Source organism: Python bivittatus, unplaced genomic scaffold, assembly GCF_059951505.1.
Source record: "Python bivittatus isolate LINGU-HERP-01145 unplaced genomic scaffold, Pbiv_v1 ctg000350_np1212, whole genome shotgun sequence".
Classification (NCBI taxonomy): Eukaryota; Metazoa; Chordata; class Lepidosauria; order Squamata; family Pythonidae; genus Python; species Python bivittatus.
In genome coordinates, this window is record NW_028277074.1 from 14,703,287 (window position 1) to 14,729,939 (window position 26,653).

Sequence of the window (26,653 nt, forward strand, 5' to 3'; positions counted from 1 at the left end):
TCTATATATGTATGGATATGTATGTATGTGTATGTGTGTGTACACACACTCACATACACACACATACACAGACACACACACTTTGTTTTATATCTTTAGCTTGTCAAAACTTTTTTTTAATATATATATATATATAAACCCCCGTGTATCTTTTATGCTTTTTAATTGACTGTATCCCAGTCTCTTTATGCTGGTCTATGGCCGTAATAAAGAATTGATTTGATTTCTATTTTAATCAGATCCAAATAATGACAATTTCTTCTTCAAACTAATCACTGCCCAGTTCAGGCAGAATCTGGCTAGAATACAGTAGCTTAAAAAAACAGTTTATTTTGTGAATGTTAGCTCTTATGAGCACTTGTACTAGCAATTTATTAAATATCAAACTTCAGCACAAGCAAGGACTGCACACACATTTTCAGTGCAGGGTAAAATGATATCAGAATACTCAGTGAAAATAATGGCATCCAGTGCAGACACAAGTAAAAGTTATGGAGAGAGAGAAAAATAGATTTCTGTCTGGACCTACATAAAAAACTGAGAGCCTTGCAACAAAGAGCTTGAAATGCTAGTGACAATGTTCAGATGTTGACATGTCTTTTATAAATATTGTAAAATATTAAAATAAAATAACATCCAAATTAGGCAACAACTGGTTTGATGTATTTCAACCCCCTACTAGATTTTTTATGTTATTGCTGCAAATTTTCTCGCTGGCCTGCCTATCTTGTCAGCATCTTCCTGCTGCCCTTCTCATCCTTGATTTCTGCCTACTCCTAATCTTCCCATTGTATCTTCCTAGCGTCTTCCTAGTGGCATGCTTTATCTTCCAACCAGCTTGCCCATTCCATTCTTCTAAACATCTTCCCACTGGTGTTAACAATATTCCTGCAGCCCATCCCTTTTCATCACCTTAATGCTACTGCTGCCAATTTTCTTCCCAAATTACTCCCCTTCTTAAATTATACATCTTACAACAAGATTTCAGATTTAGTACAAATAGCATGTGTGTGTTTATGTGTATGTATACGTGTATGTGTATGTTTATGTTATAAGGGGAAAATGAGTTAGCATGAATCAGACTTAACCAGTTAGATACAATCTCTGCCTATCTCAGTGAATTCTACATGTGCTCGGCTGGCATACGGATTTTAAATGGTAGCTCTGTCCTAATGTTGCTATATCCTGACAACTTGCCATTTGCTTCCCTTATCTCTGTACATTTAGTCAAGAGATTTAGAGTTTTATATTCATATTTCTTTGAACAAGCAGTTGAAGTTGTTTTCCACTGACTTCTTCTGGAATGGATTTTTACTCCCAATTTTGCAATCTATCTACAGTTATGACATTCTTTTGTAGATTTCCATTAAGGTATTAATCAGCCCTGACCCTGATTAAGGCAAGAACAGACAAAATAAGCCCAGTGTTGCATCTTCTAATACTTTTTTTAAAAAAGACCTGAATCATTAGAAACAAAATGTAGGTGAAGCCAAGTACATAAACTTATTTAAACAACTTAAAGATCAGTATCATCCCAAAGTGAGGAAAATATTGTTTCCCCCAAAATGTTGTCTAAACATTGGAGGCTTAATCTGATATTAGGAATTTTGCAAAAAGCCAATAATCATAATTAGTTCAATTCACTAGGTAGTGTTATTTCTTGTGTACCACTGAAAACATAATTTCAAGACAGTAACACATGCCTTATTGCTACAGCATTTTAGAGGCTTAAGGCCATGCCAAGCACAGAATCATATTGTGGATCTAGCAGATACTACATACATAAATGGGGATAATTTGAAAAGTACTTATCTGGATATCAAGGTGGAAGAAATGAAAAAAAATGAATTATGTCCATTGAAGTAGGGATTAGATCATAGATGAAGTAAATATTACAAGATACAATGTTTAAAAAAAAATCAATCTAGTTCTAGAAGTAAAACAGTGTGTTGAAATTTTTATGCAGGACAATGAGCAGGTTGTAAACCAACAAGGAAACTAATTCAAGGACTGACCATGAAAGAACAACATGATTTGTACTGTCAGGAAATAAACAACAACAATTATGAGAAAAGCAACTTCAAAGAACTATACCCACAAAGAATGAGAAACAAACAAACAAAAAAAATAAACCCAAAAAAACTACACATTCTGGCATTAAGTGAAAGTCAGAGGATTTACTGAAAAACAGTAATTTAAAGGCAAATCAGTAACTTGGAGTAGCCCTTAGCAATATTTTAATTGTAATACTAATGCTGTAATTTTTAAAGGTTTAATGTTTCACTGTTGGGTTCTTTTTTCTGCCATGTTTCAGGATTAGACAATTCAAAGTTTTAAATAATTAGCAAAGTGGTTTTCTTAATTAATATACAATACAACATCCTTTCATCTTAATCTCAGTCTTGGTCAATTTAATCAGGGAGATATATATATATATATATTCCTGATTAAATTGACCAAGACAATATATATATATTCACTCCCATCAATTCAACTATGCACAGAGATACACAGTCAACAATAGCAATCAGGATCATTTGTTCCTAATGCTTCCACCAGCATTTCCTAGCTGGACCATAATTTACAGAAAACAGAAACTCAGGGTAATGCTAAGTAAAGCATGAGACACTAAAAACACACAAAGAGCCAGCATATCTGACCGCCTGTATTGATTATCTTGACTTACCAGAGTATTTAAACAAGAATTAATTTAAGAATAAAAAAAAATACATGGGTTTGTTTTGCTTAGTAACTTATTTTTGAACACAGCAACCTACATTCTGCTTGGAAATTAACAAGCAGGATATAGAGACAACACTATTTCCATGTTTTCAGATATTTCTCAGCCAGTTGGTACCAGATGTGTATTAATTTAAATCTGATCGTTTGTTGACAAGTATAACCAATAAACATGGATAAGGCCTAAGAATGTTTTGGTGGGCAATCTGAAAAATTAACACATGTTCTATTCTGTTTCTCTTGTGTATACTCTTTTAATTAGCTACCCTTGAAATTTCTTCTAGTCTTAGTAAAGTCAACACTATGGAAATGGGACTGGAGGAAGGCAGCAATGGGTGGGGTGATATTTTAACATGTATTTTCAGAGGGCAATACAAATTGCATGAAGTGTCTGAATTAGCTGAAGCATGAGAATTTTACATAATTCTCAGATGAGTAAATGACGCAGCAATAAAATTATACAAAATGACTGCAGTGATAGATTGTATAGTAATACAAGCATTTTTTAAAAAAAGTATGTTGCATAACTAAAACCAGCATCATGATGATTCTTTTTGATATGCCATCTTGACTCTTTTAACACTTATACAATTTCCCATGATGACTGTAATGGTACTGATACTATTTGGGATTGGTACAGATTTGAACTTCAGGAATTTAGGAAGGAAGGGAAGATTCCAGGAAAAACAGCACCTAGATAGAGACTCTGTAATGTTTTAGCTCATTGATTATAATTGCTTAAGCTACATCCAGTCACACATTCATACTCAAAAGCCCACTACAATAGTGTCCATGTAATGAATGGGGTGTTAAAGAAGACAGAACACTTGATAGATGATTGCATATATGCATCAGGTCGTCAACAAATCCCTGTAAAGCCTGTTAAAATAACATGACAACAACCCTCCATACACATCACCTAAAGTGTCATTTCCTTCAAGTTTATTGGCTTTGGTTGCTCTGACTGGGTTATGTAAGACTTTCTGCTTGTGAGTCACTTTATTCTTTGCCAGCTGTCTTTGGTCTTACCTGATTTCAGCTGATATCAGCATACTTGCCACTTGGGGTTATTCTCAGTCACTTTCTTATTTCGGATTTTCTTACATGGTGCCACTTTTATAATATAATCAAAATCAATTAATAAAAATAATAACCAAGAATTGAAATTATTTTTAAACATATAAATTAGAATTTCCTCTTATGTAGTAGTGAGAATAAGATTCAATCTTCTTTCTACATACAGAGTAGCCTTTAGTTGAATCCATGCCTATATTAGTCACCTTGAGTGAAAGGATATTTAACAAAAGACAAGTGAAGAACAAATCTCAACCTTTTTCAAATGTGAATATTTAAATTTTCTCTATAAAATCTGGGCATTTCATTTTTCCTTCTGATAATGAATTAACCCAATCTCCTCAACAACTCTATGTTTTATTTTGCCAATAATAGTAAAACATTTGCCAATAAAAGTAAAACAGTCCCATATTCAACCTTACAGTTTGTCATGGCTCCTGACTGAAAGTATGACTGATGGAAATTTTTATTGTTTTAAAGAAAACATACTATGCATTTTTGTATACAAAAATACAAAACAATTATGTTTAATAATTATTCAAATAAGTTTTATCAAACAATTATTTCTGATAATTAAAAACAATTATGAGATACAAAACAATTATATTCTTGATTTATGTAAATATATTTTAAAACCTTTTCCACATCTTTCTGTTTGGTTGAATTCTCCTTAGATATATCCTAGTTCAAGCAATATGTTTGTTCTTTACCACACACCTTGCTTAATCAAATGTTTCCTTTTATTTTCACTTGTAATTAATTATTTTATTTCTCCTTATTGCTTTTCTCCCAACACCCTTTGGGAGTAAACAGTTTATTTATTGCTTAGCAAATAAATACCCATACTAGTCCTTAGCCCATTTTGCCTTCATTTTACCTTCCTTTTCATGTGATATAAATTTACAGAGTTGGTACTTTCACTATGCTTCATAACAATGAACAAGTAATCCCCATTTCTTTCAATAAGAATCACAAACATAATCAATTAACAAAGGTTTCTAGCAATTGGAATGGACAAATAATTGATCATTTATATTTAACCTTAACTAAAACTAATTAGAGAGCCAATTCAGGCTACAAACCAGGAAACCGTGATTTCTCATCCCGACTTAGGCATGAAACAGCTGGGTGACCTTGGGCCAGTCACTCTTTCTGAGTCCTAAGAAGAAGGCAATGACAAACCACTTCAAAAATTGTTGCCAAGAAAACTGCAGGGACTAGTCCAAGTAGTAATCAGGAGTTAACACTGACCCAAAGTCACACACACACACACACACACATGCACATTAAATTAAAATGACATTTTAACATTAAATGTTAGAAAGTTAAAAGTTATTTCTTAGTGCACACATTGTTTACACACATTCCAAAGCTTATCCCCAAGAGGCTGATTTCCATTTAGCATTATGGGTAATCACTATCTGGAAGCATGTTCCATGCTCTCAAATTTTAAGTGCTTTACCATTTCTTATTTATTTCTCTTTTTAGATCTGAACAAAAAACTGTCTGTAGTTTCTAAACTTTTCCCCAAAACATTGATGTCATCTAGTTTTAATGGAAACCATGAGAAAAGGTTGAAGGAAGTATTTTTGGTCTGTAGAACTGTGAAAAAAGGGGACGAGAAATAACCTTCAAATATTGTCAAATACTATCCCAATTACAGTGGCATTTTTTCTGCTTTCTCAAAGGGCAGGACGTAATGTAAGGATAGTTATTGGTTAACTAAAGGATAGTTATTACTTAAATATTAGGTAAACCTTTCTGTTGGTGCAAAATATTACAAATTAAACAAACACAGGTGGTGGGGAATTCTTCCTGACTTGGACTGCCATCTCTGGACAAACCAACTCTGGACTGCCATCTGCTGGGGATGCTTTAATTCTGGATTTTCTGCACCAAGAAAAGGGTTGGTCTAGCTATTCCCTCCAACTCTATGGTCTCAGCTAATAATTTATGTGATTTTGGGACATACTTAACAACAAATGGAATATAATGCTACTTCAGTGAATCATGTGAAGCAGGTGAACTATGAAAGACAATGTTATACAGTGATTGAAGTACTGGATTTGAATGTAGGGGATCCAGATCTTATTTTCATTAAGTCACAAATCTCAGGGTATAATTGCTGCCAGGTAGAACATCCAAGATTTATTTGAAATGATAAAATGGAAAGTGTGTGTGTGTGAGAGAGAGAGAGAGAGAGAGAGAACACTATATATGGTGACTTTAATTTCTTCCATAAAAGTGGACACCCAATAAATTGTGTGATGGTCCTGTCTGGAGTTGATTGCCCATGTAATCTGCTTCATTTCAATCCTATGGACAAGGTTTCTGATTTCAAATTCACAACAACCGTGGAATTATTTTGGGATCTCTGATGATCATTTCCTTTATTTCCATGTGCACTGGTTTCAAATGCATTCCAGACTCCTGATTTTTTTCTCTTTTCCCCTCCAGCCATTTTGTTTCTTCCTAATCCTTTTATCATCCCAACACACACACACACACACACAGAGAGAGAGAGAGAGAGAGAGGGTGCTTTCCTAGGGCTGGCATGCAATTTTACATCTGGAAAGAATCACCATCATGAAATTTCATTTCGACCCCTGCTCCACCCCATCTACAGTAGCATTTAAACAGTAGGCTTCTTTCCTACCACCAACTCCAGCACATGCCTGCAGTTCCTCCACATCTGCTACATACTTTCCAAACACGTCTGTCAACCTGTCCACTGTCTATGCATGCAAGTCTCAGTGCTTGCCCTCACAATCTGCATATGCATTCATGCCTTTGCCTTCTGTAGCTTTCAGCTCCTGTGAACTTCTGCCTCCTTCTCTGCCTGTTCTTTTTTCCTTGCTTTTGGCATTAGGAGCTGATTCCTTTGGAGGAAAGGGGCTTTCTCTCAGTTCCACATCGAGAGAGAGAGAGAGAGAGAGAGAGAGAGAGAGAGAGAGAGAGAGAGAGAGAAGCTTAACCCCCCGTCTTTTCCCCTGAATAATCCGTTTCAAGCAAGAAGAGAGGGTTGTAACGCTCAGGCTGAAAAAAGACACGGAACACCCTTAGCAGCAACAGCCGACACTGCCGCCGCCGCCGCCAGAAGCTTTCGAGGGCAAAGAGGCGGAAGAATCAGTCTCCTTCCTTCCTATTTCTTCTTCGCTCTTGCCATTTGTAAAGGCTGGTCCAGGTCTTCTAAAAACGTGCATCTCTGCTCGCGGAGGGATACTTTGCATCCCTTCATGTGTGTAGTGGGTCTGTTTTTGCTACTGCTGCCGCCGCCGCCGCTGCCTGCCTGCCTGCCTGCCTGCCTGCTGCCTGCCCGATATAGCCAAGCGGCGAGAGGCGCTTGCCGTCAGTCGGTGAGCGGCGCTGCTCGGCTTTCCGGGCTGGGGTTGATGTGAGTGTAGATGTCTCTGCGCGGGCACGCGCGCGCGCTTGATTGAAGGGTAAGACTTGAACGCGAAGAGAAGACGCAGGAGCAGGCAAAGCGGCGGCAAAGTAAGCGGCAAGAGCTGGCTTTTCCTGGGCTCGGCACCCTCTCTTAACTTGGGAACTGTCCACCAGCGCGAGCTCCTGAAAAATGAACCTCCCGGCGCTCTACCTGTTCGGATTGTTTCTCAGTAGCGGGCGAGGTAGGAGTGCCTGTTCTTCTAATCCTGGTTTATTTACCGTCCAAATCTCTCTCTCTCTCCCCCCCCCCCCAATCGTTACAATGCAAATCAAAGACGAGCATCCCTCTCACTTCTTTGCCACCCCAGCAGATTAACGGTTGAAACCATGTTTGCCCTCACACCAATTTGTTCCTTAAATCTATTTTTCGGGGTGGGGGGAGCTGTTACATTTTGTTGTTGTTTAAATGAGGGTGAGCAAAAAATGCTAATTCCAGTTTCTTGAGGGTTATCTCTTTCTGTCCTCTTATTATGGAACAAGGATTGTCCTTCTTCAGAGCCGTTTGTTTTTTAAATGCAGTGAAAAGCATGGGTCTGAATGTATTTCTGAATGTACTAATTAAAGTTATCTCTTTTTAAAAAAAGAATATTAACAGGGCAGGAGAGTTCTAATGAGGGAGAAAATTTGGGATTCTGCTATGAAGAAAAACCAATCACCCTTCTTTCGTGCCTCTGTAAAGGAGGCTTCATTCTGAATTTCCTGTTATTTGTCTGGTGTGTTTTGTTGGGCATGACATATCTGTACATATATAGGTATGTACACAGCAGTTTTGTTGCAAGGCAGAGCATAACATACACACAGGCTTAAAGGAATGACAGTTGCAAGGAAGTAGTGGTTAGATGCACAGGGCTGCATTTATATTCCACTGGTTTTTATCTTTCTCTGTGGTTTCCAGAAATGTGTCTTTTAAAATGGATAGATGATGATTTTGTGGTGTTTATTCCTAGGTTGTCTTTGGATTCTACTAGTTTTGATCAGGGGAAGGGAGTACTGAAGTGTGTCAATGTAACACACTACCAGAGCCTCTCCGTATAAATGAATTGCAGTGCTTTGAACAGTTCTGACAAGTTTTTGATAGGGCAAGGACTGGACTACATTACTAAAGGAACTTATTTTGTCTATTCGGTGGAAGGTTGAATGAATTTCATCACAACATATTTGTGCTGAAGTTTATATACCCTAAGAAGGAGGCAAAAATGAGGTGGGGGAGGGAGGGAGGGAAACGTATATATTATATGTATGCCATATATTTTCCAGGGTGCTCTTTTTAGTGACTTGATCTGTCCAGCAGGGGGTGATAGAATTCCACTGAAATACTATATTCTTTAATTCTCCTCTGTCTAGGCAAGTTGTTTTACACTGACAGACTATGAGTCTGTCTTTTATCATTCTTGAAGCACAGCTTGACATTTTGAATTGGACTTCTTCAGTTCTCATCTCTCCATCTATCGCCCCTCCCCCATGCCATACTTTAGAAACTGACTTCACACAAAGATATGTAAATTAGATGAACAGGCCATTTTCCTCCAAGGCTTCTCTTCCATCACACATATTAGGAATTATTCTCCGCAGTATCGATAAACTGTGTCTTTGCAAACTGTTGCACAGTGCTAAATCAAATGTCCATTCAAGACTTATTCCAAAGAATAATACTGTAAGTCTTTGGATGAAATTGTTTCTTGCTGAAATAGTGGTGTAACAAAGTGATGCATTTTTATTATCTCTAAAGCAACTAAAATGCATAGCCCTAATAATGTGCAATGGAGCTATATTTAAGAGAAGAAAATGGGCATTAGAAGAGATTAGTTATTAGTTATGTGTCCCCCTCCCCCCAAATTTGGTCTTATAGTATGGTTTTGTTTTTGTTTTTCAAATATTTTTAGACTCATCAAGGAAGATTTCATATCTTAAAATGCTTTGTTCAGATAGCATTTATTGATGTAATTACTGAACATATTCATCAGTCTTTTCTGAGAATCCAGAGTGGCTTATATATGATGCCTAGACCTTTTTCACTTCCGCAGTAGAACTAGATCATATATCTTCGGTCAAGAGCTATCCTCTGGATTGGATTGCATTTTGTACTGTGACAGTGTGGAATGAAGAGGTTCCAAGAGAAGTAGGACGCTGTTCATTTCTTAAGTTCTTTCCAGGGTGCTTCATGCAGTTCTTGTATTCATCGTATATACAGCAATCATATGAGGCAGCAACTTGTCCTTGGCAACTGGGATCATTTGCCAAATAGGTAATAATTTACCCTTAACTTTTTAGACCCCAATGCAACATATTATTGCTTGCCTCTACATGAAATAACCTTCTTAAACTTGTATACAGATTTGCTTTTGTTCGGAGTAATCCATCTGATGCACAGCTTTTCTACTGTGAGATACTCAAGAGATTTCATAGTAGCATCTAATTATCTACAATAGATAATTAAAATGTTGGCAGAACACGTAGATTTAACAATATTTCCTTGACTACCTAAAGCCTAAAGATAAAGAGAGAGAAACACTGTTTATTTACATAAATTATAAGCATCCTGGTAGGGTGAGGGTAGGAAGAACAAGCTACAAAAATTTGGGACAATTTCATTGAGCATTAAAAAAAAAAAAAAAAAGGAATGCCATGCCATTTTGAAAAAGATTTTTCCATACCTTTATCTAAACAGAATGCTTTCTTTGTTAATATTTTGAAAGCAATGGGAGCATATGGGAGGCACAAATAAAATAGGCAGTAATCATTGGGGTCATTTGCTTCCAATATATAAATTGCCAAGGTCCAGGTTTTATGTTGGCAATATAGTTGCTGTGGATTTTATGAAGCATGATGAAATCTTCTTTTTTTCAGATGCATTGCAAAGTTAGAGTAGCAGAAGGATAATGTATTTCTTTTTAAGCAGTCATGATATTTTGAGCTTCAGCAACTGGATTCTCAAAATGACTGAAGTGAAAATTGACAAACATAAGTGCTCTCTGATGTCGTAATTAGATAAGGACACAGTGTTCCCACTCTTAACTTTATTCAGATATGTAAAAAAAGAGGTTGCTTTAATGGCAGCCATCTGATAAAATGCATCCAAAAAGATATTTTGAAAGCAAGATTTGTTTGTTCACTCTGAATTGGGGTTTTTGATTAATAATGTAAAAGTTATTTAATTCTTTGTTGATAACCTCAAATTTCTGGCAAAATATATATTCAGAATGGAAAAGGGTTAAACTATAATCCCATGCACAGTTGCTAAGAGTAAATCCACTGAATTTAATGAAATACTGTTCAATATACATAGTAATCTGTCTGTCTGTCTGTCTGGAATGCTGATTTATGGAGAAGGCTAAGACTGCACTTCAGGATCTCATGGTATTGATTTAGGACACTAATATTTTCCACTTAGCATGCTTTTATATTTGAAAGAGTATGTAGTTTCTATACTGTGATGAAATATACTGTAAATGTAGTCTGCCAGGTCTTGTTGCTGTGCTCAAAATACCCAAATATTTTACTGAGGTAAAATGTATAGCTAGGAGACTTTTTCTCTGTTACTTCAGTTTTCCCCTTCAATACGTAAATGTTTTCAGAAAATTCACTGATAATCAGCAACTTCTCTTCAAGAGGCTCAGCAAATGGCAGACTATAGTGGTAGGATAAGATTAGGAAATCATAGAATGTCACTTGAAAATTGTTTCTTGAACTTTCCTTTCTGACTGATAAAAAAAACAAAAAAAACAAAAACAAAAACAAAACTCACCTCTGACTGAACAATTAAATAATATATATTTTAGAAACAACAATAACAATGACTTTTCCCTATATTTCCCATAAATACATTATCTACCCCTGCCAGTCTTAAAGAAAAATAGCTAATCTAGAAAGAAAATTTATACTGATGAACAACTACTTGGAAAACACAGGAATATAGTCTAATAGTAATCTGTTATTCTTCGTTATTACATTTCTCCAGCACAGCCTTAAATGAAACACTGAAAACAATATTAGTCACAGATGACTTTTGTTTCTCCAATACATACAATGTGGCTTAAAAGTCTTATTTGTAAATCTGAGGGAGAAAAAATTGTAAGGCTTATTTTTGATGGAAATCTGTGGAAAGGTCATAAAAAGTTGTTCCCAAGTAAAGTTTGACCATTAGTAGCAGGACACTATAAAGATGGCCTTTTTCCAGGATTTTTTTCCCCCCAACTTCTTACTCTAACATTTTCCCATCAAAGTACTAATCAGGTCCCATCCTGCTTTAGTTCTTTGAGATCAGCCAAAGTCAGTTCTTAAGTCATCCCAGACTTAAGCAGACAAGTAGGTCTATCCATATTGACTGCAGAATCCTAGTCTCCAAGGAATGGGGAAAGAAACATGTCCGGGCTTACCCAATAGGTTCTCTTAAGTGTCACCCTTGCTGCCAAAATCTTTGCCTGGAGCAGAAGAATAAGGATTCTTGGAAAAATACCTGGGAAAGGAAAAAGGAAGAACAACCTCTGGAAGAGAAAGAACACAAAATGGTTGAAAAGATGGAAATGGAAACAGCCAACATGGTTTTGGTTAGCTAGTTTCTAAGATAAACTGAAAGTTAAGCAACTTTATGTTTAGATTATGCAGTTAGTCTGCCTTATTGATTATGATAATTGGAAAACACCTGTTCCCTGTACCAAGGAATTGCCTCTTATGATTGTATCAAATCTTCATTATCTTAAGCTTTTTGAGCCCAGTCTCCACCTGTTGGATCTGCACCCCAGTCTTCCCATAGCAAACAATGCAAAAGTGATGTTTGAGACACTGTAAGTATTTTTATCAATGCTAAATATTTCATTCCATCCAATTGTAACTGTTTTGGCATTTGACATTTGTTTTCATTTTCTTTATTTTTAATAAAACCAATTTTCAAACAAGAAGGTTGATGCTTTTATTTTTATCTTGGCAGAAAAGATAGAGCTGCTGTTCTTTGGACACGTATCTCAAAAGTACTATGGCCCAGAGCTGATACTACATAATTGGATGGCTGCTGCTGCTGCTTCTGTTACTGCTATTATTACTATTACTATCACTATTATTATTATTATTCAGAAGAAGCAGCAGTATTTCCAGTTATGGAGTAAGGAAATTGATCAGTCAGGGACAGCCTCATATTGATTTTCTCACAAACTCTTGTTCTGAAATAAGAGCCTGTTAAGGCATTTCCTTTCTCCAGAAAGATGGTGGTGGCATCAACAAATACTACATAATCTATAACCAGAAACCGTGCCATGCATTTGGGCAGGAAGAAGGTAGGAACAGAGTACCTGGATTGAAGAATCAAAACTGTTCGAATTGATGCCCTCCCTGGCTGGTTATCACTTCACAATCCAATAAAGCAATATAATTTCAATGGACATGACAAAGTAAGGGAAATTAATCAATACTGTACCTTTGGTCTTGTAAACACCTTAGCAGATTGTCCATTTTAAAGTACAGTTGTTATTTGTTCTAATAAATGAGCCCTTTAAAAGTGTGTGTGTGTGTGGGGGGGACATAACTTTCCAAGAAGTCTGTGCAGTGCCCCAAATCAGCAATTTCATAGATACATATGTATCTTTTTTTAAGTTTGATGCATCTTAGAGAAAAAATTAAATCTTTACAGATATGCTTTTCTCACATTTTGGGAAGAATCACTATAACTAAGATCCTGTATATTTTAAATTTGATGTCTATCAATTATAAATGAGGCCTTTAAAAGTGTGTGTGTGTGTGGGGGGGATATTAACATAACTTTCTAAGAAGTCTGTGCAGTGCCCCAAATCAGCAATTTCATAGATTGTCAGTGTGTCAGTGTGTGACAGTTTTGTGTGAGACCTTTATTGTGAATGTATAGTTGTTTGTATTTGCATCTTGATTATTCACTTCTTGCACTGTGTACTTAAATAAAAATTCAAGCATAATACAATAACTTCACAAAATATTGTAGAAATATTTATGTAATCAATCTCTTGTAAAACACAAGCATATACAGTATGTAATTAATTATTTTAGAATATTTCGTAGGACATTGGTTTTAATGGTATATAAATGACTCTTTATTAATATCACTACTGTGTCAGTCTGAATTTGTGAAATAGGTTAAACTTCTGCTGCAGATAGTGGCATGATCTTCTATAACAAAATTATGAAACAAACATATTTTTCTACTTTTCAAGAAAATATCCAAAAAATGGCAGATGTGGATTATAACATTTGATATTAAATAATGCCAAATATCAGTAGTAAAGATTGATGCTATATGTAATGCCTTTCACTAAACAAAATGACAAACAAATGTGAGATGCAAGGTTAGGAGAACTGAACATTTCAGAAGTGGCAGAAACCAGTATAGTGTAATGTAGTGGTTCAGGTATTGGACTAGGACCGGGGAGAATAAGGTTCTATAGGATCTTACTGGATGACTTTGGGCCAGTCACTCTCTCTAAGTCATACCTAATTCACAGTGTTGTTATTGTAGGGATAAATAGGAAAAAGCAATATGTATATTGCCTTGAGGTCCTGAATGAAAAGTGAGATATAACATATGATTTATATTTATTATGCATATAATATTAAATGTTATGATTTAAGAAGGTTTGACTGTGCTGACACTGGCATCATATCATGCTAGTAACCTAAGAGGGAAATTTTGTATCCTAATGCTTGCTCAAAAATACATGGACATAATATTTTATCCTAGGGTATATATTGCTGTTAAAATAATCTTTTTTTATTGGTCAATAGCTATAACTAAGAAAGTTATTAAGAAAGAATTAAGTTATAGAACATTTGGCTTTCATGAATGAAGAGTTTTATTTTACCTCAAGAATAAGCAGTACTGTTTCAAATTTATGGAACAATTTTTCTCTGAAATCAGACTAGTGCTATAGTACAAATGAATTTTTCAGTCATCAAATTGGTACTTTCCACAGTGTTTCTGTCTCTCTCTCTCTCTCTCTCTCTCTCTCTGTGTTTGTGTGTACACACACATACATGTACTACTATTTTAAACAAGTTTATTCTTTGCCAGAAAATCTGGCAAAATTCTAGGCAATTGTGCAGGTTCTTTCAAATTAGTTAAATGAATATAAACTGAATAAAAATTTTGTAATGTACATCATTTTTGGTTTTTTGTTTTAATCAGTCATAATAGGATACACTTTGTAAACTACAATACCAACAAATTTATACTCATGGACTCTCACAATTCTGATCATTCTATGTTGCTTTTAACAACATTATAATGAACTGTATTGTGTGTGTGTGTCTGTATATATATATATATATATATATATATATATATATAATTATTATTATTATTACTTAGCAGTGGTAGTAGCAACAGCAGCTCAAAATCTTTTTTTCACTTTCAAAGGCCAATATTTTTTTTTCTCCATCTTTGCAAAGAACCAAAGTTGACTCTTTCCCTATTTATCCTGGTAATTCTATTTACATAATAGCAATGTAATGCAAATGATTGAATGCAACAAAGTAGTGAACTGATTACATCAAAACCCAAAGTCATCAAAACAATCACATAAAATGAATTTATCATTTCAAGTCATAAAACTCTTTCTGTGTGTGTGTGTGTGTGTGTGTGTGTGTGTAGTATGAAGCCTGGTTGGTACTTATATAGAAAATACATTGTAATACTAGGGCTGTGGGAAGTGGTGGTGGACAAGTTAAAAAATATGCAGGAAGAAACCAATGACTAACCACTTCCATTGTGTTGGTAAGATAATTGCATGGTTATGTCTTGTGTCATCTTTCAGGTGACTTCACTTATATAAATAAATAAATAAATAAATAAATAAATAAATAAATAAATAAATAAATAAATAAGGATATACCTCCAACTACAGTATAATACTGTTCAACTGATTTCCCAGAAACTTTACAATATAGGTAATATCTAATCTATCACATGAGTTTCCTTTATTATAATTGTCAAATCTTATTTCCCATTCAAGTGTTTGTTTCCCTTAAGAAAAGATCCAATCAGTATTTCCTAACATAAGAACATAATATGTCAGATCTTCTAAGGCTACTGTTCTCAAAATATATAGTCTTTCTTGAAGAAGAATGTCAGCCCCTCCATACTATAGAATCACCAAAATAAAAATTACATAAAAGATCTCTGTTTATACTCCTTGCCCATGCAAAACAACACTTTTTCTTGTTTGAAACTGCCAAGAAACAAACCATTCAAGAAGCCATTATATCATATTGTACACCCATCCCTAACACTTCATTTAAATAGTTTCTATCAGCATTTTGTGGCAAAATATTTATTTTAAAAAATTAAAATAATATAATAATACATTAAAAATGCAAAATTAAACTAATACATATAGGAACCATAAATTTCTTATCCCAAATGCACATTTTCTTCAGACAGTACTTTAGGAATTTGCTGCATTTATCTGTGCTACTCAAATACCACTTTTACTTTTTTTTTTGTTTTTCCCCAAATAAATTACTTGTAAATTGAAGTGGGTATCCTGTTATATTTGATGAGAAGGGGGGGGGGAAGTAGGTAGAAATAGATAGAGATTGAAATGGCTACTCTTGTCACTGGTAAAAGTATGAAAGCTTTTGAAGATTTACCTGGAAATAGATGTTGCTTGGGAGGACCTGTTTGTCTAGTGAATTTAACCCTGTCTGTAATGATTAAACAGCCCTTTCCCCTCTTTCCTTCCTATTTCTGTTGATTTACTTCTTCACCTTGCACCATCTTTACCCAGTCAACACTTCTCCTAGAGCAGCTTTCCTTCCTTCCTTCTTTCCTGCCTGCCTGCTTACTTGCTATTTCTCCTGGAAGGATGAAAATGTTTATGTTCATGTTTCTCTGTGTGTGCATATTGTAGTTTTTCTGTGTATATGAATAGTTTGTGCATGAGAGAAATAAATGCTGGTGTATGCAGATAGAAAATTGAAGTTAATGTCAATCCCACACACACACACACACCCACACACCCTTTCATTCATGATGCATCCCCACTGAAATAATCATGAGCCCTTGCTTCCTTTATATTTACTCAGGCATGCAGCCAAGTCTATCTTACATCTAGGCAATGAACCTCAGACATCCCAATACACTTATTCTACTTGCCTGAGCAGACTGGCAGGAGAGTTCAGAATAAGTACAAATAGAAAAACGTACATAGGCAAGAGATTGATTACCTCACATATCTGCAGCAGATAAACAAAAAGAGAAAATAGATTCCTAATAATTTTAAATCCAACCTTTGTCCAAACATGCCCAGGTTTTCTCCACACACACACACACATACACTTTGCTGGTTAAAACCTTTTTGTTGAGATAAAAGGTTAGGAGATGCAAAGGAGAAATAACACTTTATAGTACATCTTGTAAGACAAAGAGAGATTACTGCAAGAGGTAGGCAAAGTGGAAATTGGAAAAAAGTCACAAGGGTTTTATGAACTAGTTTCCAGGACAGAGAAGAGAAAGACAACATTTGGTGGAGAGCAGTAACTGTCATAGTGTGTACACCTTGGAAACAGTAAGAGTGAAACTAAATTTCTCTGGTACTTGAAAGGAAGGAGAATGCAGAATCAGATCCAGTAAATTTCCAGGGAGCAGAGAAAGGCATTTTTTGAGTGGGGAGGCAGTTTGGCTGGCTGGGGAATTCTGGGAGTTGAAGTCCACTCATCTTAAAGTTGCCAAGGTTGAGAAACACTGATCTACATAAACAGATTGGTAATTGCTTTGAACTCAAGGTAAGAGCACATTAGGACCAGGAAATCATGATACAGAGTGCCATGTTCCATGATGATGATTGATGATGTTGATGATGATGACTATTAAAACTATTACTCACATTATCATAATGTCTGATTGTCAACAAGTAAGTGTTCAAATTGGAATGTCTTCATATCTCACAAACTAGTATTAAGGGAGGGAATGAAAAGTTAGGCAACCCCATCCCCACAAAGATGTGGCAGCAGAAGGTACTACATAACCCATAAAGACAGTGCCAAGGCAGGAAAGTGAAGTAGGATTGTAGGGCTTGATCAGAAGGGTTGATATTCCTCCCAAGTTTAATTTAATTTAATTTAATTAGAATTAGATATTTGCTTTTTGTCATGGATGATGATGATGATGATGATGATGATTGTAATATAGCTTCTAGCAGACATCTATCCCCACATACACCTGTGTATTCTTACATAATACCACCTATTTCTGTGTTTACAGACAGACAGACACAAAGCAACAGTGAATGAGGCAATATCTAAACATTGTATTATTTTCTATCAGCTCGACTTACCTATCTGAAAATGAACATTTTCTATTTGGAAGGAAATATTACTCTTGAAGAACACATCTCCCAGTCAATTAGCTGTATTTGTCAGCATTTGCTTTTCCCCTGAAAAACTCCTTTGAGAGAACCAAAATTATGTCTTTTAAAACACCATCAAATACACAGAGAGACTTGGAAATCATTTTACAAATACACAAGATATTTTTATCAAATGAGCAAAACACTGAAGATCATCAATTTTTTTTCCAAACAGAAATTTTTAAGCAGTGTTAACTTTGAATAATATAAAGTCTGTAATGATATTGTAGATATGATGGACTTAATTGTGTTACACTACTGAAATTTCAGATTAGTCACATTAGCTTGCTTGCCTGGGATATACATGTTAAACTGGTACAGTTTGTTTTGTGTGAGGAAATATAAGCTTTTCCTTCTGGCCAGAATGAAAGCTGCTGAGGAATAGCTGATACTAACAAAACAATGCAGAGAAGCTAAGGAACAGATTAAAGTAAAGAGTCTGACTGAAGTTGCAGAATAGGTGATGGTCAGCAAAATAAGAATTAGAAGCATGTAAACGGAATTTACATTAGTCCCACCTAATAACAAGGTTTGTAGGAGTAGCATTTACAATATAAATCATACTAAGATACCAGGTTATCTATTCCATGTCAGTAGACTCTAGGAAAAAAAAAAAATTCCCCCAAGAAGGAATTTCTATAGTGTTACGGATCAATGTGGGGAGAAAAACCTATAGCTTTCCAAATATTGTTGAATTATAATTCACAGAAGACCCAGCCAGCAAGGCCAGTGGTGAAGAATGCTAAAAGTTGTAGTTCAGCATAAACTGGATGGTCACTGCTTTTTCCAGCTGTGCAATATTTTCTGGAGAGGCAAATGAATTCCCAATTTTTTATAATTCTTTGGCTGCAGTCTTTTGGTGATCTTTGTTTATATTAACTGAATTGATCTCTTTCTTTTTTGATATTTAGAATAAGATGAAAGCAGGATTGTAAGTACTAAAGAAAAAGCAAAGCAATTCATTTCTGGGAATGTCAGTCTTTCATAATCTGAATTTGTTGACATCAAGGATATAGCCTTTTAGGGAACAGATATTTGCACACAAAATGTAAGCTTTATGCCTTAGGTTATGGTTTTATATTACCAGTTAAATCAGTATTCAAATCATGTTGCTAGCCATTCAAGCATTTGGGCTGAATGATTGGATATTAAATGGCATTGTGCCATTTATGGCAGTTTTAAGCTTTGATTCCAGCAATTGCTAAGCGCTTGAATGGATCATTCCATAGATTTACATTTGATTTTTATAGCTACTTCACCTCATAAATTTTGAGTGCATATGGGATTATTACAAAATGTTGTTTGTTGATTTTTAAAGCTTATTTTTAAAATAGGAATACTTATTTGTGTTAGAATAGTTCAGTTCTAGCACTTCTAGTTCTGTATCTAGAACTAGATATTAGATTCTATATATTGCTGATTTAATAATTGAAGACATGGTTGAATTTAATCATAGCATTTTTACACCCATTTCCAAATATATGGAATTTTATTTTAGTTGTCTTTCCCCATTTTTAAATTATTATTTAAATTATTATATGCCTATGACATAAAAAACATGGGCTTCTCCTAACACATCAAATTCTTAGAGAGTTTATCTTGCTAAGAAGTTGTAGAACTTCTCCCATCCCAATCTGTTCTTGGAGAGTTTATCTTGCTAAGAAGTTGTAGAAGACTCAAATGGATGACCATGAATTAGGATGATAATTTTTAGACATTTAATGCCACTGGCAATTGAATTTAATTATATTTAATTATATTTTATCTCACTATTCCTCTTTTTTATTGTGTCCAGGTTGTGTATGGTTTCTTTATAATTAGTTTTCACTGAAGTAAGTTAAAGGTCTTGATCTTTAACATGTAAGTATATGCATAATTAAATGACTGCACAGCTTGTTTTTCTGATTGATGCACTCTTGACATCTGAAAAAGCAATAAAAGATCACCTAGCTATGTGAAAGCTTTTTTACATCAATGTATATAAAATAGAATATTTTCAGTAATTTGTGGCTACAAAGGAAAAATATCTGACATTGAAAAGTCAGTTTACTATTTGTTTTATTGTTCCTGTCAGGGATCACCCTATCCAATAGTGGAACTAGAAAGCTTGTAAGAAGATTCAAGAACAGAGCTCTTTTATTACAGATAGTAAAAGACCTGTTAGTGTGAACAATTAAAACAAACAGAAACTATAAATTATAAGACTCATTTCATACACAAAATTTGATTCAAGGTTTAATTCATGTGCTTTTTTCTTTCTTCTGGGGATCATAACAGTTTAAGGATCATTATTTCTTTTAGCAGAAGAACAACTGATATTTGTGCCTTATAATTGGTAATGGGCCCAGTTTGGCCTTGCACTCTTTGCTTCTGACTTCGTCTGAACTAGTCCTCACAGTTTTAATTTTGGTTAGCTGCACTTAAACCAAACCAGAACAAAAGAAAACAGTTGTTCACTAGCTATACAAAAGACAACACATACCATTATATACTCAAGTCCAATAATTTCTTTTATGGAGGCTTTACGAAGACTTGTTTTATGTTGGTCATTAGAGCTCTATACATTAGCTGCAAAAATCAACTTTGAAACAGCAGCGAATAAAGACCAAAAAGCAAAGCAAGACGTACCGTAAATTCCACAATAGATTATGATTTACCAGGCCAAATACATCTTTGTCCCTAGTATAATGACCACACCATGAACATTGTCTCACTATGAGTTAAGTTATTTTTCAGTCTTTGTTATGACTTCATGTTTTCAAGTATAAGCTAATATAACTTCATAGCTGCTAGGTTGTCCTTTTCTATACAATATAAACTGAGCAGACTGTAAGTTACTCTACTGGGTAACATTCATATTCATATCCACCAACGTAAGACAAGCAACAACAAAGTATTCGAAGACAGAACTTGTACCATAAGCAGTGAATTGTCCCAGTGTACTTTTCCAAAAAATAAGATGATTGTTCATATCAAATTGAAATTGATAGTTATTTTGTGAAGGTGAGAGCCTACTGAGATTACTAGTTGGATCAGCATAGACCACTTATGAATTTATGTCCTTTCCAATACTTTGACTTCAGTTGACTATTCCTGCCAATAACAGCTATAGTCTCTGTGTGTACTAAATAAATAATACTAAATAAAATATTGGGCCTGGACTGAGGAGACCAGGTTTAAATCTCCATTAAGTCATAAAGCTTGTTAAAGTGGTATCTTGGACCAATCATTGTCACTCAACTAAAGGGTTGTTGGTAAATAAAATGTGGAAGTAATAAGGATAATAATATATCCCAAGTATGTCCTTCCCTAAAAGGAAGTGCCTGATAACTGTCATAAATGGAATAAATACATAAAATAAATACAGCATCATATTAGAATGTCAGAGGTTTGTTTTGTCCATTTCCCTCCATGCTACCACTATATCTGCTTCTTCTGTCTTGTTGTTTGAAGAATTTCCAATGGCATTAGGAGATGGTGTTTTGAATAAAAGCTGAAGAGGGTCATGACCATCAGAAGACATCATCAGGAAACATTTTTGTTTTACAACATTATTGCTTATTGAAGCCAATAATATTATAATATTATAAAGCCTATCTAAAAACACTGACTCTGGTATAAATTGCCAGACTACTGTAAAAGCAGAATAGTGTATTTCTAGCCCATCTGAAAGTGACATGGGCTAGAAATACACTAATTTGTATTTCTCTAGTCAAAATATGAAAAATACCTGTACTGTATAGTCATGTTTTGATTATTTGAGTTTAATTAGTTGTATCCTGAAATGCATAACTTACTTTCAAACAACAGCAAGAATAACAAATAGTTTATTGGAAATTGCAGGATTTTTAGCACTAAGGTTTTAGGTTTACCAGTTATACCTTCTTAAAAAATATTTTATATTTTATTTTATTTATTTTGTAATGTTGTTGAGAGGTTGGGTTCTTTTCATCCCTCCATGTAAGTCACTGAAAAAGAGCTTTTCTAATTAAAAAAAAAATCTTTGTTGTTATGTTGCTGCTGTGTATTGCTGATCAGAATGCTAAGTAGTTTCATTCTACATATCCCTTTTAGTGGTGGAGGATAGCTGCCAAACTTATGTCAGCAATTAACTTTGGAAGATTTTTATATATAAAATGTGACCAATTGAAATAATAACTTTTTTTTCTTAAAGAAGTAACAGTATATTTTTAACTCTGAGGATTGTGTAAATTATTATAAATCTACAGGAAAAAACCCGTTTCTAGAATAATTTTTAAGGAGATTCTCTGAATAGTCCCTGAACAGTTGAATCAGTGATAGTTCAACTTTAGCTATAAACTGTGGCGGTTTTCAGGTGCTTTTAGAGGAAGTACAGAACATGATTATTCCAAGCTTTGTGATTTAAATATTGGACCCTCTCATACTCCATATCTGTTTCTTGACTTCTAGAGTAATAAAAATATATCCATCTATATGATTGATGACATTTTTGTAAAGAAGATTAGCAAAAGTGGAAAACTGATCCATGTTATGAATATGTTAAGACTGTCATTGCTCAATCATGAACCTTAACAACTTTGGAATTTTCATTCTGTTTTAAGAAAGAATTATTTCTCTGCATCATTAAATTATCATTTTTAACTATTGTTTATTTAAGACATGCTTCAGAACAGTAATTACCAGTTCTCAGGTGTGATTTGTAAATATACCATATTTTTTTTAACATATAACATTTTTTTTTTATGAAAATGAAGAAATATTTTAGTACTAAGTTATACTATTATAAAAAGGGGACCTGATTCAGGTAAAATTATTTATTTGAGTGGTGAACTGGTAGAGATTGCTCATTTTCTTTCTTTCTTTCTTTCTTTCTTTCTTTCTTTCTTTCTTTCTTTCTTTCTTTCTTTCTTTCTTTCTTTCCTTCTTTCACTTATATGGTTGCCCATATAAATCTTAAACCATACTCTGGGTGGCTCATAACCCAAGGATAAAAACAATATATACCAACAATAAAACAATAAAACCCAAAACAGAAAAACCTGGCAACACAGCTCATTTTCCAATGCAGCCCACAGTACATTTTTCCCATCTTACCCTATCCTGGTACTTGGGGAAAAAACAGGTCTTAAGTGCTTTTCAGAAGGTTAAAAGGGTAGGGAACTTTTTACTTGGTGTTCCCATTCATAAGAAAACAAACCAAGAGTCCTGTTCAGTGCTTTTTTAAAAAAATATTATTCAATTGACATCAGAATAATTATAATAATAAAAACATATTGGTGCATGATAGTTGTGGAGCCATGGCAGAAGCAGAAGGACTTGAGCATCCAGCAATCCTAGCTCCTACAGAATGAGCTACACCTCTGAGTGAATGCACACATTGCCATAAGCTCTGCTTGGAAAGGATGAATCTTCTAGTCACATTCCTGTATGGTACATTGCTATGAGGCTGACTGTTGAAAATATTCTGCTTTTTCATTTTAATCTTCTAATCACCAGAAAAGAACATCATAAGTTGTTAGAGCAATATGTGAAATAATTCGGTAATGCCTTATTGATATTCTTCTTTTAAAAGCACAAGCTTATATCATTCTTTTTTTTCTCTCCTCTTCTCATCCAATTCTCCCCCCTGAAAAAAATTCTGATAGGAGAGATGAAGAACTTGTTACTAGGTGGCACAAAATAAGACATTGAAAACACATTAAACCACAAGTTGGCTTTAATTCACATCTGCTATTTAGGACCCTGGGCCAATTCTTTTTTCCCCCCTGAGACAGACATAGCCAACTTCTTGCTTTGATCTGGAATCTAGCTGCAAAGGTCCCGGTGAGTTGACTGATACACAGTCTAGTATAATCATCTGGGAAGAGTCTGAGCCTATTGGTCCAGAGGATATGGACAGGGTTCCCAGAGCTGTTAAGTCATCTTTTGTTGATTAGATTCATGCACCTCTTGGTAGGACAAGGCCCCTTGGAAATGGCATGTCTCCCTTCAGGAAGCCATCTCTGAATCCAATAGTGTTGGATAATTTCTGATTGATTTTCAAGATCGATCCATCCACCCATCCATCCTATTAATATGGACATCTTGGTTCTTATACTCTGGATGGCTAACAATAAATTAAAATCATAACAATAAAACCCCAACATTTTGAAAAACAGACACCATATCAATATTAATACAATATAACCAAGGTCATCAAAAAGATTTTCACCTTACAGCCGTACAATTCTACTGCTGGGCTGATCTGACTGCTAGGTCCAATGACAAAGAATCCAGGTTTTTAAAGCTTTGGGGAATGAAAACATGGTGCACTAACTCTGTCGGGGCAAGTGCTACCCATTCATAGACAATGATAGAAAATGGTTCTTTCCCATTCAAACCCTCACAGCTGTGAGACACTGGAAAAGGACCTGGGTGGCATCACATAGTCACCCTAAGGCAGAGTTTTACAATTCACTGTCATGAGCATACTGAGGATACTTCACCCTGAGCTGTCTCCCAAGGTATCTTAATACAACTTTTTTTGATGCATACATTTTTCATCCTATAAACTGCTGTCGAAGACAAGGAGGTTTTTAATTATCTGAAAGATGCAGAGCTAGATTAATCTCACGTCATATAACTGGTATAATAGCAGTTGCATTATGGAATATTTTCAATCTGATAAATTTGTCACAAATTACATATAAATGACAATCCTTAGCAGTTAAACTTGTTGCTAATGCTATATTTTTATGCTGTGTATGAAAATGTATTTAATACATTGGCATATGCTTTATTTGAATAGACTTTTAATACACTCCTCAACACAAGCAATTTCTTCATACAACAGACACCCACTTTTGTTTTCCTGGCAAACCCTCAACTGCTTATTTTGGCAATTCTTATGTGTTTGCCTTTGGTAAATTCATTGCTGATTTGTGTATGTGTATAAGGGAAAAATAACACAAAGAAGGATGGGTATTAATGGAGAGAGAAAATTTGGTTATTCCCTGTGTTTCAATCTCTACCAATTTTGGGTTCTGGATCAACCTATCATTGTCTCTAGTTTAACCAAATAATGACTGCTGCTGATGTTGCCCATGGGTCAATATTTTTTTTCACAGGATTAAAGTTTTCCACCCTAGCTCACACCATTGGGAAACAGTTCCTCAAGACTCAAATGGGAGGTGCCCCCCCTCTTATTCTGGATATGGACTGAACCTAGAATCATATGCATGGAGAACATGTGGTTTATCACTGAGCCAGGAATCTTTCTCTAATGGTGTTATTAGAGATGGAATTTTTATTTGTTTTAAGGAAGTAAACCAAACATACTGCCCTATTTTGGACCATGTTCTTCATGAACACCTATATTATATACATACATACACACACATACACACACATACATACATACAAACACCCATATACATAAATACATAAAGAAAAAAAATCAACATTATTTTTATACCCTGCAACTGTATATGCTAGCTTTTGAATTATGTACTGTAATCCCTTCCAATTTACCCAAAAGTACTGTAACATATTGAATATTTTTGTTCCAGCCCTTACTTATTAATTTGGTTGTCTAATTTGAGTTTGCAATTATACCCCTGCAACCTTACGGATCAGGAAGCAAAGGATGACTTTAACAGAAGCAATTCTTAATTGACATGTAAAAGAAGACAATGGCAGGTAGCTTCCATAACATGTCCAGAAAACAACCAGGAGCTGTGATCAAGACTGAGGGTTTCTTTAATAGCTACCTTAAAAAAAAAAAAAAGTCATAAAAGCAGTAGCATTTAGAAAGGAGTATAAATTGGGATATATTTTTATTTAAAAAGTATAAAATTAAATGGCATCAACATTTTATTTGAATTATATTTGAATCCTAGGCCTGCCTCTGCCTCCTTACATTCATTATGTCTTATGTTCACTAGACAATTACACCTTAAGAGGTCAATTTGTCTCTTTTAATACAAGAAAGTGGCTCATAAATACTGCCTTATTCCTCAAAAGCTGGAAAGAGAAAATAAGAAAAAGAAAGGAAAAAAGGTATAAATACAACAGGGCAAAAAATAAAGATAAAAAGGTGTTGAGATAAGGTCTGTAGCTTCCTTCTAAAAGTGACCTCAGCTGAAAATCAGTCTTCTTTTGCTAATTTGTGCTAGCAATTTAGTTTTCTAGTGGTCTTCTGTGGAATATTATTTCTCAAGACAGCAAATAACCTGATAAATAAAGTACTAACTCAGAGCATAAGAACATTTAAAAAAAAATCATCATTGTTTTGGGGCATTTTAAAATGATTTTGTGGCCTACATCCATGCTGCCTCAGCTTTCCACCTACCTTCTGGATTGCATTAACCTTAAGAAAAGTAATAATTAAACCTTTTCTTGTGTCTTCAAGGAGATTGGAACCATTCAACACTTTTAGTCCAGTCTCCTTGAAGTGAGTGTAGTTCTACTTTTCTATTTTTTAAAAAAGCCATTTATTCCATATTTTACATTTTTAAATTGATTTACTAATCTTCCCCAGCTAAAAGAATTCAAATTTCTTGTAGCTTTATTATTTCCAAAGTAATTATTTGAATACTTTGATCATGTCAGTACTTGAACTGGCATCAAGAAGTGAAAGGTCAGAATGAGCTGAGATTAATGAAGTATGCTAAGAATAACAGAAAGATCTGTTTTAGATATATTCAAAATATAATAAAAAGACCATGTTTGCTGCTCAATGAAGAGGGCAAAATGCTAGCAGGTAACAAAGAAAAGGCAGAACTACTTGATTATTCTTTTTGTTCTGTCTTCTCCCTCAAAAAAAAATTATTTTCAAATTGTAAAGAGCAGAATAAAGGGTCATGATTGAAGTTTGAGATTGGTAGATACATGGTCAAGGAAAACTTTTTTTTTTTTTTATGAGTAATCTATCTTAGGGTACCAAAAAAGTTGCTGATGTTCCAACTGCACCCTTGTGCACAGCGGCATCCACAAAGGTCAAAAGAGGCAAGATGGCAGAAACAATGGCATGATTCAACCCATCTCCTTTTGTATATACAGTATGTGTG

General features: G+C 34.6%; 1 protein-coding gene across 1 annotated transcript in view; it reads left to right on the top strand.

The window, feature by feature from the left end:
• Nucleotides 1-7,214: 7,214 nt before the first annotated feature.
• Nucleotides 7,215-26,653, top strand: part of NCAM2 (neural cell adhesion molecule 2) — a 178,809-nt gene continuing 159,370 nt past the window's right edge. Inside the window, exon 1 of the mRNA XM_088144603.1 lies at nucleotides 7,215-7,442. Within this exon, the coding sequence (XP_088000729.1) occupies nucleotides 7,391-7,442 (52 nt within the window). The 5' untranslated portion in view covers nucleotides 7,215-7,390. The remainder of the gene's footprint in view (nucleotides 7,443-26,653) is intronic.